Source organism: Castor canadensis, chromosome 12, assembly GCF_047511655.1.
Source record: "Castor canadensis chromosome 12, mCasCan1.hap1v2, whole genome shotgun sequence".
Taxonomy (NCBI): domain Eukaryota; kingdom Metazoa; phylum Chordata; class Mammalia; order Rodentia; family Castoridae; genus Castor; species Castor canadensis.
This window is the reverse complement of record NC_133397.1, coordinates 83,008,566-83,025,031: the sequence shown is the minus strand read 5'-3', so window position 1 is coordinate 83,025,031 and position 16,466 is coordinate 83,008,566. Positions and strand designations below refer to the sequence as shown.

The following is a 16,466-nucleotide window of genomic DNA, read 5'->3' as shown; positions in this document are numbered from 1 at the left end:
CTCACTCAACCAACCTGGACATAGTAAATACATCATGAGTGCTGTGTTTGATGAGATAATGAATGTAAACTGAACACCATCACCCAATTCACATATATCAAGGTTTTACTGTAATTATTATAAACACTTGTGGCTCAAAAATGCTGAGAAGTTGATAGTTCCTTGAAGAGGATGAAGTCAAAGGGGTAGAACCACTACCAATGTGAGGATATTGAAGACGGCACGGTTTGATTTGAAAAAATTGTGCTACATCTACCATACTTTTTAAGTCTCAGTTTCTAAAATGCACTTTGTATACTTGATCATTTGATATTCACCACAAAGTGGTGCCATTTTACTTGCTTTGCAGAAAATGATATTCAAAAAGCAGTCCATCTGTAACGTAGGGAATGAATCTGCTTGTAGATAGGGAGTGTGATGCTCAGAGAAGTCCTGACCTGTCCAATATCACATTGCTCAAGAGAGGGCATCATGACTAGACCATGCTAGCTCTCAAGTAGGAAGCTTCTGACAGTCAGTTGCTCATTAATTAAACAAAGTAACAATGGGCTCCTTTAAGGTAGTTTATTCTTGACCACTGAACATACTGGTACAGAAGCCAGAAAACATCTTTAATGATGCTTCCCGACAGTAGAGGGAAGCGTCACCAGTTAGTTGGTCTCTGAGAGCCTTTCCAGAGATGAGATCCCATTTTGACCCAAATGAGTTCCTGCTCTCCTTTAAGCAGTTCATTTATTTTTTTTTAGCAACCTCTCAGATTCAGATCTTTTAGTAGAAAACTAATTTGAGCTAATGAAAGAGATCTTCCTGGAATGAAGGCAAAACCAGGAAATGGGACCTTAAATGCTACTAATTTATGTGGTCTGCATACCAGGGCAAATAGTTTAATGTTACCCCTCCCTCGCCCTTTAAAATAAAGTCTGTGATGAGCTCCATTTACAGGCTCTTATGCACACATGGCTCCTCTATATTCTGCCTTCACACTCTGAAGATTTACTAAAGCAAAGCAGCACACTGCCAGACAGATATTATTAAAGTATTTTTAATTTAAATTCAAACAATAGAAAGGTACCACAGAAAAAAATTACAGAAACTTGAAACAATAGAATGCAACTCGGAAGATGAGTCAATGAAAAGAAAAAAGATAATCCTGATTTTACCAAATGATTTGTTTCATCAGAAAATTGATCAATTCAGCAAAGTCTACTCCTTCCCAGAATCTTTTAACAGATTAGCAGTTTAGTTAATCTACTAAATTGATCTGTACTGAAAACTTCTGAAGTGAAATAGTCTAGGCAGCATTTCCCCAACATTTGAGATACAATTTGGGAAACTGAAATACTAACACTAGAAAGTTAAACAAAACACCTCATACCAAGTAGGTTTAACCTGGATTTCAGCACAGTGTGTACAGATGATAGAAAACAGGCAATCAGAAGTCTGGACACTTCCTTCCCCACAAACTTACACATACAAAGTAGCCTGGGGCACAAGGGCCATCAATGCCCTTGCTTTATGAGGCACAGAAGCCTTACGTGAAAATAAAATGACGTGGGTCCTGAACTCCAGATCTACGCTGAACCCTTCCAGGCTCTTAGGTGATGGACAGCAAGTGTAGCAGGAGGAATGTAAGAAATTTCTAAATGTTGGCAAGCAAGCATACAAATGACTGCTTTTTGATTATTACCTTTATATGGAAATATCATTCTGCCTCTTAAAAAAAATATTCTATCTTATTTACTTGCCTCACAAGCATTTGGAGGGCAAACTCCTGTAAAATAGAGGTAGATGTTATCTGTGATAATGGTTAATTTGTCATTTTTCACTTTCTCTGAAATGCATATGACATGTATAATCTATCATTGATGAGTAACCCTAAGACATTGCTGATAATGAAGGTTTGGGAACAACTTTGCTAATTTTTTTTAAATGACCCTCTTTATACTTATCTCTTTATAATAAATTACAGATCAGACTTCTGATGAAATATTAGCAAATGCAAATTTCACTATTCCTCTTAGCCTTAATACCCTTACAAAAGTACTAAAATCAGTAATGAAAGGCTGGGGTGGAGCTCAGTGGTAAGAGTGCTCAATTAGCAGGCTGAGGCCCTGGGTTTCATCCCCAGGCATGCCCCCCCACCCTCCCACAGCAGCTTATAAAATCAGTAATAAGCCAACTGTGGTGATGGATAATTTGCAGATCTGATTTTTTCTAAAATGTTGTAAGTGGGGTACATTCACCTTTTCTTATAAACTAAGTTAAAAAAAACAAGCAACTTAAGGATGTTATAAAATATTCTAAGAACTTGTAATTTTCTTCAAAGTTAAGAAACAGATTTCTGGAGCCAGGTGTGGTTGCAGGTGCCTGTGATCCCAGCTATTTAGGAAATGGAGAGCAGGAGGACCTTGGTTCAAGGCCAGGCTGGACAAAAAGTTATCAAGATCCCTATCTCAACAAAAAGCCAAATATGGTGGTACATGTCTGAAATCCCAGCTATGTGGGTGGGATTGTGGTCTGAGGCTGGCCCTGGGCAAAAATGAGAGACCCTATCTGAAAAATAACTAAAGCAAAAAGGGTTGGTGGTATAGCTCAAGTGTTAGAACATCTGCCTAGCAAGTACAAAGCTCTGAGAGTTCAAACTCTAGTACCATCAAAAAAAAAGAAGAAAAAAAGCCAACAAATTTCCTTTATACCAACAATAATTTTGGTAACTGCAGCATATTACTGCTCTATTTCAAAGTGTAATGAAGTTCCAGGAATGGGGGGAGGGGGGATAAAGAATGATGAATTAAACTATGATATAGTAGAAGAACTTTGTAAATGTCACATTGTACTCCAGTACAATAATTACTAAAAATGAAAGAAAAGCGCAATGAAGGATGTTTAAAAAACAGATATAAGACCTAAAAGTTAGAGTTCAATTATAACTTGAAAGGGTAAATTCTGCCCATGATGTCAGGATAAAAGATTGCATGTGAAATGCTGTTGATAATTCACTAGATTAGACCTACCTTCATAATTTTGACTGATATTTCAGAGAAGGAGGAAATTAAGAGAAATATTTTAAAATAAAAATGTGAGATCCTACTTATGCAGTTCCTTTTCTGGTTAAAAAAAGGATCCTTTGTGGAGCTGTAGGAATAATTTATTGGTTTCCAAACTTCCATTGTGGAGTGGAAAGAGTTATCTTGTAAACCAGGAGGTCTGATAAAAGCACTTAATTCCTAACCCTGCCTTTGCATTGCTCAGAGGTAGAGTATGGGCACCAAAAGGGGGTGGGTTTCCTGTGTCTATGAAAGAGCTACAATTGTTAAGCCTCACTCTTCCTAAATTGATCATGGAATGCTTCTGCCACACTGCTTTCATAGGTGATAGCAGCTGTAAAACTTACACTTGGATGGATGTCAGAAAGCAATCAAAACAGTTAAAGCACCCATTCTGTGCCCAGAACGACCGGTTGCTATGGGGAAACATAGAAATAAGGCAACATGGATGGATCCTGTCTCCAAAAGCATAAAACATGAATTTTATTTTTTATTTGAAAATTAAAAGTTCTAAGTACTATGATGGTATTAAAAGTCCTTTCTTATCTGTATCCTTCCAAGAAAGACAAGTTAATTTGGGCTTTGTTACAACTGCAAATACTACTGATAAGTACATAGCTGAACACAAAATCCGGCAATACAGCAATTGCTGGCCACTGAAACTAGCTCTGCAAATCACATTAAACTATTCCGGGAACGGCATTACATAATGCCAGATCCCAACACATAAGTGAGGAAAACAACTTCAAACATACACCCTGTTTGCTACATTTTCTCAAAGCTTCAATTTCTTAATCTAAGTCTTATTTAAACAAATTATAGTTTTCTAATGCTTATATAATCTGACCTTAATTTTGAACATATTATCAAGTACTGCCAAGTCATTTCTGAAAACACAACTGCTCTTCATTTTAGGTATTCAGAGAAAGCCTAATCAATGAAGGCTACAGGGCCCTATCAATGGAGTAAGACTGCAGATGTATGCTCTTAGGTAACAGCCCTCAGCATAGAACAGTCCTCCAACATACAGCCCTCAGCACAGGATGAACTCAGGGAAAGTATCTCCACCATCAGATTATGTATTGTGCAAATAGATCTCACAGCCATTCCAAGACCTCACATTTAGGTCCCTAGGAATTTCCTAACTTCTAGTTGACATTAATTTGATGGGTTAATATTTCCTGAAACAACTTCTCAGGCAATTCTATTGTCATAACTTTAGTATACATCATCCAAATTTTCAGAAAACTGGTAAACCACATGAACCATATCATGTTATTTTAGAATTTGTACAATTTAACACACTCTAATAGGAACATAATGATTATTTTGTGAAAGTTATAATTTTCTATTTACAAATACTTTACAAAAATGATTCCCTTTTACAGCAAACCTGCAATCAATCAAAATTATCCCTATTTCAGATAAGAAACTAGACTTGGAGATTAACTATGTAGAAATAAATTCAGAACAAGAATATGAACTCATTGTTTTTCAGCTCTTGAATGTTCTCACATACAAATTAATTCAGCCTATACAAGATAATCCACTATTTTCCCACTCTTAAAATAAACAGGACCAGCAAGGAACTTTAAATCGTAAAGTCCCATGGCAAGTTAAAAGACAAAGAGAAACTTAAGCAAACCATCATTTCACAATTAATCTGCTTTCACTGCAGCCTCCTTCTGGGAGTTGAGATTAGGCTGAGAAACAAAGAGGGCCAACAGAAAAAGATCCAATTACTGGATAGTGTACAGTCACTTCCACATTTGATTTGTTTCCAAGTTCAGAATGAAGTCCTAACCAAGATACAGAAAAGCAGTTGCTAACTCTAAATCATTATGGTCTTCTGATGTCCCAATTTTATACCAATAAAATTCAACATCGAAGTCAACAGATATAAAACATCAGTTGCAAACATTATAAATAGGTAAGTGACATCCTGACTATGTCCAGTTTCCTTTAAGACACAAATTATTTCTCTTATCTTTATTTTTTTCCTTTATTCATATATGCATACAATGTTTAAGGTGTAGCTTTTAAAAATAAGAACTTATTTTTCAGTGTGAAGGTGTAAACTAAATTTCATGGATTCCAAAAACATCAGTACACCTTAACGAGGACTTTATTCATTGAGAGAAATAACTATTTGCTAAATTTTTGTGACAAAATAGGAAAAAAGAAGAATATTAAGAGAATCCATGTTGACAGGATCTGACAGATATCCCCTAAGCTAATAGTTATCTCAATTAAAAAAAAACTGTATGGTAAATAAAAATCATTATTTTAAACATAAATAAAACACTTTCACATAAAATATGTTGTCAAATTTTAAAGACCAAACTTTCTTGTAAAATAGCATTTAGGACACCAGTTAATAAAGACTCAAGAAATACTGAAGGGGGGCGGTGGCCAAAACAATGTATACACATGTGAGTAAATGTAAAAATGATAAAATAAAATAAATACTGAATACTGCATAATCTGCATTAGTAATTTTTAAACCTTACTCCTTTTTTGTCAGTACTGGAATTTGAACTCAGGGCCTCGGGCTTGCTAGGCAAGAGCTCTACCACTTCAATCACACCACCAGAAAATCCTTTCCTTTTAATTAATTTTTTGACATCTCTTCTAGTTGTTAAAATAAAATGAGCTTTTGTTAAGAGTTTGATTTGGGGAGGGGAAATACTGGGGGTCAACTTGCTTGGCAGGCACTTGAGTCACACCCCTAATCTTTTTTGCTTTGGTTTTTTGAGACAGTGTCTTGCTTTATGCCTGGGTCAGCCTGGATCACAATCCCCTTATTCACACATCCCATGTAGCTGGAAATTACAAGCACATACCACTATGTCCAGGTTTCATTGGTTGAGATGGGATCTTGCAAACTTTTCCCAGGGCTGGCCTCCAACTATGGTCTTCCTGCTATCCACCTCCTAAGTAGCCAGGATTATAGGCTTGAGCTACCACACCTGGCCAAAAGTTTGATTTTTAACAAGCCAAATAATCTTTTCTTGTATGATATTTGAAATGTAAACTGCATTACTTAATATAAGAATGATAAAATACATGAATGGAATTAAAGATTGCTAAAAATTTCAATTTACTAAATTTCAGCAATCTTACTGATTTTTATCCCGATAAAAAAGAGTAAATTATATTACTTTGGAATATATTTTTTCTGTCACTTTTATCTATTTTATTGACTTTTTAGCAGTAAAGTTAATTTGGACAATAAATCAGAAAATTCTTTCTATATGGCTTTAAACAGCATGTCTTAACCCCCAAATGTTTTCCAGAACCACTTTAGGCAACAAATGGAAGCAAAAATATTTTGATGTGTATTTTAAAAATCACTTTATGTTTTATAATGAAATTCTCTTTTTCAAGTTACTTATTGGAGCTATTACCAGCAAACCTTGTCATATACCTGCAGCTCAAGATGCACCTATCAGTGTAATACTTTGTTATAAGTTATAGATGTATAAAACTGAGTTGTCATTATTTTATATACTGCAATAAATACACAAGAATGAATGCAACTTATTTTTCTTAAAATACAATTTCTAACCAATTTAGATTTCAAGCTAAAATTTAAATACTTGAAATACCAGGTAATTCCACCAGTCAGGTGAGATCTGAAACATATTCTTTATTGGTAGCCATTTACAGTTGACTATACCTGCCATCTCTGTATTTTCTTGTTATTTAAGAAAAAATATAGAACCTAGACATTTAAAACATATTATTAGTGTAATAATCACTATAGACTCACTGGATCTTTTAAAATTTTGTTAAAAATTGCCAAAGTCATAATGAACACAATTATTATAGCTACATCATTTGAAAAAGTAATATAAATTATGCTGCTAAAGACAAAACACTGAAATATATAACATCACAATGTAACACAGTAATTCATAACTATTTAATATGAAAAATTAAATTTAAAAAGTTATGTTAAAGAACTTGGGAATATTTCACTTAAGCAAAACATTCTATTTATATAGCTCCAACTTCTATAATACAGTATACAATAAAATACTTTAAAAAGATACGACAAATGCTTCATTTACACAAATAATATTGCCAATACTAATAAAAGTGATGCCCTTAAACATGAACTTCTCTGCTAATTATGATTTTACAATGTTTGATACTTCATTTTACATTTTAGTTAGCAGTTGGCATTACACACTAATCATTTCTGTGCTGACAAATAGAGGGTCCTAGTCAAAATACTGGTTCTCAAAAGTAATGTATATCATATTGCTTAAAACTAAACAACCATATAAAAGTGGAAGTCGTTTATCTAAACATTGATTATGAAAGACAACTGGCATATGGTCAGGCAGAGTGCTGAGTTCATGGTGAATTATTCACAATAAAAGTATTTTATTGAAACTAACATGATATGTATTTCTATGTCAATCACTACAGTCTCTTAAAGTTATAAAAATATTATATAAAATACCACAGGCTTTAGAGGATATAATTTCATGTGGTTCTGATACTAGCAGCTGAAAAGTGTTTATAATTTAAAAATAAATAAACTATAGAGGTAAACCAGTTACAAAACAGCAGAGGACTGAAATATCACAAGTGAAAAGAACTGCTTAATTACATAATAGCTAACAAAATGGTGAAGCAGTTGGATCAAAAGTTTTAAAAACCTCTTTCAGAGATTTGTCATCTGTTTCTTTACTGGGATCATTATCTGGAGTTGGGCTCACCTGTCCAGGCTGCCTTGCTTGCCTTGGATCATTGTATGGGGGTCTAATTAAGCCTGTTAAGGCCTGAATAGGAAGACTGTGCACTGCTGAGACTTGAATCTTACCGGAACTCTGGAGGCTGTCTGCCTTTGTGTCAGCTGGCCCATCACTAGTAACTTCAGTGTTTGGAGTGGTTTTGTGTGGCAGGATTGCTTCTCCAGGAGAAGGTTCATTTTTGTCACTAATTTTTAAACTACCACTTTTTTTCTGATTCTCTGCATTTTCTCCTAAAGAAACTGCTGCTAGCTCTGACATAGATGATGAACCCTGTTCTCTAGGATCATACAAACTAATGCCACCAAGAACTGAACTTGAAGTTCCCAGTGGAAGACCAGCTGAAGAAGAGAGTTTAGGGGCATATGGAGGTAGAGCCACAGGACCAGCACTGCTAGTTATTGTTCCCAAGGGCTGTGATGAACCAGGGTTTGATCTGGCTAAACGAGGGGCACTCTTTGATGTATGGGATTCCTTCATAAGCAAATGATGAGACTCTGTACTGGGAAGTCTGTGAAGCCTAGGATCAAAATTCTTTTGTAGCCTAGGATCTCCTAACTTACTTCCTGAATTGTGTAAGTCTCCAAATTGTTCTAAGTATCCTTCTCTGTTTGTTGGATTAATTTTTGTTTTGGCCACTAATTTTGAATCAGTGGACAGTGTGTTTTGATGAAGGTCACTTTTTGCATTCCATAACCTATTGAGTCTCTGGTCAGCTATAAGAGGGGGCAGAGGTAAATTGATTGAAGATACTGGATCAGGTTTAGGTAAAGGTACTGGAAGTAAGTCTTCTGGAGCCCACACAATGTGTTTTGCAAAGTTGGGCTTGGTTAGGATAATGTCCATTTTAATGTGACTGAACTGTCTCAATCGTGACCTTGGATCCTGGAGTATTATACCAGGTGAAGAATCCAAAGGTATTAAGAAAGCTTTTTCTCTCAGTTCTCTTTCTGTATCTTCATCATCATCATCTCCTCTTTTGTGTTTGATATTAGTGCCAGAATTTGCATGATGCAAATCAAACTTTGCTCCACCAACTGAAGAGCTTACATGACCACTTCCATTTCCTCTTAACTTCCTGGGATCCCATGCAAGTCTAAGATCCACTGGTACAGATGCAGAAGGTTTTCTAATGTCTTGCCTTGGGATCGTCCTAAGTCTAGGGTCAACCACTTGATTTCCTTTACTTTTCTCTTTAGCAAGTCTTGGATCAGTAGGAGGGCTGAGTTCTGTGGAAGACTGCTGCTGATTCCTTAAAGTTCCTGTTTGTTTCTGTAATGTTTTCAGTATTGACTTGACACTGCTTCCTTCTTCCTCTTCACTACTGGAATACCAGTTAACTGTATCATCTAAATGTAGACAAAAACTTGTGGTAAAGAACAAAGCATTCATATTTGGTTTTAATTAAAATAACATGTGTTGTTTCTGACATGACTGTAGTCTAACTTCAAAAAATCTATAATAGAAATTCCAGGGTTCATTACTGAGCAAAATAAAATATGGTAAGATAATTATCAACTCAGTTGTTAAACTCTTCATAAAGGAAGAGGTGAGATACTGAAATATGTGTAACATCTTTCAAGTTAAAGAAAAGTCAGGGCCTTTCATTGGCCAAAGGGAACTTAGAAGTATACATGGTATCTATGACAGTGTTGGGGGAAAAAGAAAATATACTCTTGGAAAGGCATTCCAGAATGTTTTGGGATCTCTTTAAGTCAAGCAATCCTGGAGCTTCATAGCTCAGATTTTATCAAGATAACAAGTGGCTGGGAAGAAAAGAAATCACTAATAAGGACTGTTAGGGAGCAATGGAAATTGCACAAACGAGGGACATGACAGAGACTCTATATATACTTCATTATATTTTTTAGATAGGTGATCTAAGAATATATATTAGCTATTAAAACATTAAAAATAACAAAACTCACACCCTAAAATTTATATTCTTTAACTTTAAGCAAACTGTTTGGGCCTTACTCCTAAGGTCCACTTAACCCTAGTCTGTTAGGCACTAAGAAGCCCGGCTATCAGATGTCTTCTAGTAGAGTAGAAAGGATTACTAATTGATGCTTCAGGAGAGTGACTCTCTTTCCTCTCTATTAAGGTGCACTATAGGATGGTTCCGAACTGGCCGCAAAGTATCTACACGTCACATTCAGTCATAACACAGTGTGCATATACATATGCACATATACATAAATATTAAATATATACATCCTAAAATATGTTGTCTCAATATCCTAAGTATTTTCATTTTTTACCTAATCTCACTGCTCATTAATGTGTTTCTACTGTATGAAACTTTAGTGTCATGAGGTTAATTTGAACACAGCAGTGTTTATGAAATGAGCATTGGCATTTAAGGATGTGATTTAAAACAGCATATATAAAAATATATATTAAAAATAAGAATCTAAGTTATTGGGTACATCATATAATATATATAAAGATGCAATCTGTGACATCAATAAAGTACAGTGAGAGAACAGAACTATAAAAAAAATATTTTACTCATATCTCAGTGTCAGTAAAACTATTTCTAGACACTAGCTCTCTTCTTCCCTTTGACCTTTAGGAAGTCTAGTATTGGACTTGTGATTCACTTTTAACTGTTACAGATATTTTCTATACAGAAATTAAATTTTTCCTAGTATTTCTCACTTCTATCCTTAAGCAGTCTTATATCCTTTTTGGAATAAATGGATAATACAAAAAAAGCAATAAAGTAGAGTCACAAATTAGAAAAGAGACATTAAGACAAAAGTATAGTTAATAGCTTTCATCAAAAGAATAAAATTCATAAGAGCATTAAAATTTATAAAAATGAACACCAACAAACCTGGATATTCAAGATTATTTCTGTATGTAGAGCAAATAACCTGCATAGATCTTCAACAATTATACAATACAGTATATAATCATCTATCATCTAGAAATTTTAACTTCCTTGCTTATGAGAAATTAAAACTATATTAAGAATTTAAAGAAAGAGTATCACTAAGATAGTCATCTTAAAATTACATTTTAGCACTTAGAGAAGCAAACTTAAATTGTGTAAGGAATTCATTTATTAGGAATCCCTCATTTTCCTGTTAAAAAAAGAAAAAAGTCAACGTTACTGTCTTTAATGTTCATTTAATAGATTGTAACTACCATGTTATCTAGTTTTACGTAGCTATTCATATATTTCATGTTTAAGAGTGCCCAAACATATCAATTTTGTAATTCATACAAAGAAGTAGATGCTTCAAACTTTTCTTATCCTTAGCTAACTAACTTATTATTGACATCAAAAATACTAAAGTAAACTTATTATTTCCATACAACCTTTTTATATTAAGAATACTGCTTCTTGGGCTAGAGGTGTGGCTCAAGCAGTAGAGTGTTTGTCTAGCAAGCACGAAGCCTTGAGTTCAAACCCCAGTACCACCAAAAGAAAATAGTATTTCTTGAGGCCAGGTATGGTGGTTCATACCTGTAATCCCAGCTATTTGGAAGATGGGGACTGGGAAGATCACAGTTTGAGACCAGCCTGGGGAAAAAGTTCGTAAGACCCCATTTCAAACGATTTAAAAAAGCTGGATGTTGTGGTACATACCTGTCATCCCAGCTACATTGGAAGCCTAAACTGAAAGACTGTGGCTCAGGTTAGCTCATGCATAAAGTGAGACCCTTTTTGAAAAATAACTAAAGCAAAAAAGGGCTGGAGGCATGGCTTGAATGGTAGAACACCTGCTTAGTAATTGCAAGGCTGGGTTCAAAACACTAATACCACCCCCAAAAAGAAATACAATTTCTTAATAATAAAGCAGAAATATACATACTATTTCCATAAAATTTTCTCTAATAAATGAATCATTTAAAAGTAGAATTACAAGTCAAAATTCCCCAACTGGAATGATCCTTCCCTATTCTATTTCTCTTCTTTCTAAAAAAAGAGAGAAAGTTTCATTGCTTACGAGTCTGCTCATGTAGGCCCTGTACTCCAGCTTTAAATCTATTCACTGCTTCAAGTCAAACCTTTTACAATTAATTAAAGCATCAATGTTTCTGAAATCACAAGCAATCCTAAAAATGGGGGAAATGTGGTAAATTGGAAATAAATAGTTCAGAGGAAGTAATTTTCACATTTTAATCTATTCAAATAGGTAAGATGCTATTAAACACCTGACATACCTTCTTCCTTGATTGGTGCTTTATGAGGTTGAGTGCTAACTGGTTCTTCACCTTCCTGGTATCTCTGAGTAAGTCGGATGAAAAGAGCTCGCTGCACTGCAGGGAGGAGCCCTGGAGCAGGCAGAGGGCCATGGCCTGTCAAGTTGCTGCTAATGTCAGGTCCATTCCCCAGGTTAGGAGAGTCTTGAATGATGTGAGGGTGCTGCTGGACAAATTCCTCATGCCATATGCCATCTACAGACATAATAGAAGAGACAGACACTAAGTGAGCACAAATTCCACCAAGGGTATAAGAAATTGGAGCTCTAGTAATTATATTGAATTCTCAAGTTACTATGTAACTTTAAAGTATTTTAAAAGTTATCTAAAGTTCTGTGTCTATTGTTTTGACAAAATTGAAAACATACTTCAAGGTTTCAATTTCATCAATTTTTAGTTAAGTGTTATTTAAAATAAACATTCCTATTATGGTTTTAATGAAAAGTAGCGCATTAAATATTTTAAACTAGAAATGTGTTATTTTAAAAGGTAACTTACCATCAGAGTTATTGGGTTCAGGAAAATTATGTACAGCATGCTGTGAATAGTAATTATCATAAAACTCAGCTGGGCTTTGCAGAGAGTCATAATCAGTATGTAGCTGCATTTCACCAGGAATTTGCTGGTATGATGAACCTGCAGAGCAGTGATTTTCTCTGGGTACTTTCATTATATGCCCTGGAAAGCCCGGGGAGTGGTAAGCTCCACTCATAGTCTGTGGTATCAAAGGTGCATCTGGTTGAACAAGTCCTCCACCTTGACTGTGAGGGCCTACAACTTCAGGAGGACCAGGTGGCAATGGTGGGCTCTGTGGCATTGGTAGGCCAGGAGATCCTATACATGGGTAATGTCCAGGGGATCCTGGATGCATCACAGGACTACTGCATTCCTGAGACACATTAGGTCCAGGATCTGGACTTGACCCAGAATAGATATGCTGAGGATGTGGACTGCTCCCCTGAAATTCTGGTTCTGGTGGTGAGGCACTGTTATAAAATGCTGGTGGTCTGTGGACAGAAAGAATAATATTTCTTAGTTTAAATAAAAGAGGCAAATAAGAATGTTATACTCCTAAATAGATTATTGATTAAGTATGATTTTTCTATATCTGAATATAGTACCATGTGTTTAAGAAACAATTTGTTTCATACCATCCATAGGTAGAAACACTTTGCATGCCTCTTGTTCTCATTTAACTATAGTTTTATAAATTGCTCCTTACTACCAGCTGTCCTAAAACTTACCCATCATAAATATTTGGAAAATACAGAAAGCTACAAAGATAAATAAAAATAGCCTCTAATCCACCACCTAGAAATAAGTTTATTGATTGGTTTTCTCCTTGTCCTTTTTCTGGTACACACAGACTTTTTAAAACAACAAAATTAGATCATACTATGCAAACATACTACTTTCATTACATTTTCTAATGGTCTATTATATTATTGGCATATGAAAATACTTTTTGAATGTTGCTTTACTTTCTGGGTATCATGCTAATTTATTATTTGTTCAGAGGGTTTAATAACCAGAATATACAGGGAGCTAAAGAAACTAACCCACTGAATTAAGTGGGCAAATGAACTAAACTGACAATTCTCAAAAGAAGGGTACAAATGGCCAATAAATATATGAAGAAATTCTCAACATCCTTGGCCATAAAGGAAATACAAATCAAAACAACATTGAGATTCCACGTCACTCCAGTCAGAATGGCTACCATCAATAACACAAACAACTACAAATGCTGGCGAGGATGTGGGGGAAAAGGAACACTTCTACACTGTTGATAGGAATGTAAATTAGTGCAACCGCTAAGGAAAGCAGTATGGATGTCCCTCAGAAAACTAAAATAAAACTACCAGGATACCATATATCTGAAGGAATGAGCTCCAGGATACGATAGAGCCACCTGCACATTCAAGTTGACTGCAGTGCTATTCACAATAGCCAAGCTTTGGAAACAACCCAGATGCCCCACAACTGATGAATGGACTAAGAAAATGTAGTATATATACACAATGAAGTTTTATTTGGCCATAAAGAAGAATGAAATTATCTTGTTTGCAAGTAAATGGATTGAACTGGAGAACATCATGTTGAGCAAAGTGAGACAGGCACAAAGAGTCAAAGATCACATGTTTTCCCTCATATGTGGAAGCTAGACCTATAAGTTAAATGCATATATAAATATATGTATGATGATATAAACACACACACACACACACACACACACATATATATAGTGAGAGAGAGAAAACAAGATTGTGTTAGTGGGTCTGTCTGAGGGGACAGTGGGAGAGGGAAAGAAAATGTTAGAAAATAAAAAAACATTAAAACAACCCATGTACCTATGAATGTAACAATGCAGCATAAGCTGCTGAATATTAGGGAGCATGATGATAGAGAAAGAGTGAGTAATGGGGAGGTTAATTTGATAAAAGCACAATATCTACAGGCCTGAAGTACCAAGGTAAAACTCCCTTGGACTATCAATATGCACTTTTTAAAAATGAAGGATACAAGGGTAAAATGGGTTTTTTCTGGGAGTTAGTACTAGTGGGAGGGGTAGGCATAAGGAAAGGGTGAATGATGGTGAATTTGGTGGATGTGTTTTGTATGTATATATGAAAACAGAAGAATGCAACCTGTTGAAATTGTTCTAAGAAGGGAGAAGGGAGGAAGAAGGAAGACAATGGAGGGGGTAAATCTAACTAAGATATACTGTAACTACATATGAAAATATCAAAATGTATCCTCCTGTATAACTATCATATACTGATAAAAATTTTAAAAAATAACTTTGTCGGTTGATTCTTTTGGGTATATTGAGGGAAACTGCCAAAATAATTAGTCTGCCTCTCCATTTCTTTTCTTTCCACTTTTTCCATACTGAAGTTTGAACTGAGGGCCTTGTGCTTGCTAAGCAGACTCTGCCACTTGAGCTCCCATCTTCACTTTGGTTTTTGTTTTTTTGGGGACAGGGACTTGCTATGTAGCCCAGGCTAGTCTCAAACTCATGATCCTCCTGCCTTAACCTATCAAGAGCTGGGATTACAGGCATGTACCACCATGCTTTCCATTACTAATATTTATATTTTTTATATTATTCTCTTATTTCATTAACTAGAATCTGATACACAATATTAACAAAATAGTGGATATATTTTCCTGCTTAACTTTTTTCTGAGACAGGGTCTATGTAGCCCAGGCTGGCTTTGAACTTACTATCCTCCTGCCTCAGCCTGCCACGTGCTGGGATTACAGGCACATGTGCCATGCCTGGCTTTCTTAACTTAACAGAAATACTCTTGATGGTTCACATTGCAATGTTTACCATACATTTCTTGTTCCTCTTCTGTTGAGACCTCATTGCTTCCCTAGGATTCAGTGTTAAAAGAATAATCAATAATAGAGGCCCAGGCACATGGATACTAAGGGACAGGCAGCAGGGCTGGAATGGTATTGTTAGAAAATGCAAGTGTGGATCCAGCTTACCCAGTCTAAGGAAATAATTTTCAGAAAGAGCTAAACATACTGGAGACAGTATTTAACACTCTTTGAAGATATTTATCAATGAACACTGCAAGCTCATGATCAGGTGGGAGGAATGCCAAATCCACGAACCTGGCAGTGTCCTTTAGGATTACTATATTGAGAGGTTTCTGAAGCTGTGCAAAGATTCTGCAGAAAAAAGCACTGACAGCAAGCAGCAGAGGGTGGGGACAAAGCACAAAGAGGAAGCAGCAATCTGAGCACATGCCAGGTAACTGCTACCTGTGCTAAATTTAATTCTATAACCAATTTGCAATACAATTAGTATCTTAATACAAGTTTTAGGGAAAAATGCTTCTGCCATTTGAAAGTTTTAACTTACTTCTTTCCAATTTTATGTGCTAAATCCACAGTAGGTTTGACAACTATTTCAAAAAGAGATGGAATTTTCTTGAAATCATCAGAGAGATCGGTCTGAAAATCATCTTCAGGATCAGAAAAAGGAAAATGCTCTGGTGGGGTTGGCAGAAGCCCAACTCCTGGAGGCGGTTTGGGAAGAGGAGTTATGCCACGCTTTCTGAGTTCTTCTAATTCTCTTTCATCTTCATCCATAAGTTCTTCATCAGTATTCAACACCTTAAAATTGTAGAGATTACTATTTCAAAACAAGCTTTCTTCCTCACATTTAAAATTGAAAACTTCAGTAAACTAGTTTTGTTAATAGAAAAATGTAATATTAAAGTTGAAATGAATCAGAGAGAGCTAATTCTTGATTTTCAACAAACAAAATGAGGTTCAAAGAGGTAAGGGGTATTGCTCAAAGTAAATTATTTCTCTAAATGACAGATAGGGATCCAAGTACAATATTCCTAATCCCTAGTCCAATTATTCTGCTTATCTAACACAACTGTATTAATAAAATAAAACCTATAACAAATCCTCAATT

General features: G+C 35.4%; 1 protein-coding gene across 3 annotated transcripts in view; it reads right to left on the bottom strand.

Annotated features, from left to right (window-relative positions):
- Window positions 1-2,190: 2,190 nt before the first annotated feature.
- The window catches only part of Zc3h6 (zinc finger CCCH-type containing 6), a 68,992-nt gene continuing 54,716 nt past the window's right edge, over window positions 2,191-16,466 (bottom strand). For all 3 annotated transcript variants that reach the window (XM_074050263.1, XM_074050261.1, XM_074050262.1), the window contains 4 exons: window positions 15,903-16,156; window positions 12,524-13,032; window positions 11,987-12,220; window positions 2,191-9,159 (listed from right to left, as the gene is read on the bottom strand). In XM_074050263.1, the coding sequence (XP_073906364.1) occupies window positions 7,676-9,159; window positions 11,987-12,220; window positions 12,524-13,032; window positions 15,903-16,156 (2,481 nt within the window). In that variant the 3' untranslated portion in view covers window positions 2,191-7,675. The remainder of the gene's footprint in view (window positions 9,160-11,986; window positions 12,221-12,523; window positions 13,033-15,902; window positions 16,157-16,466) is intronic.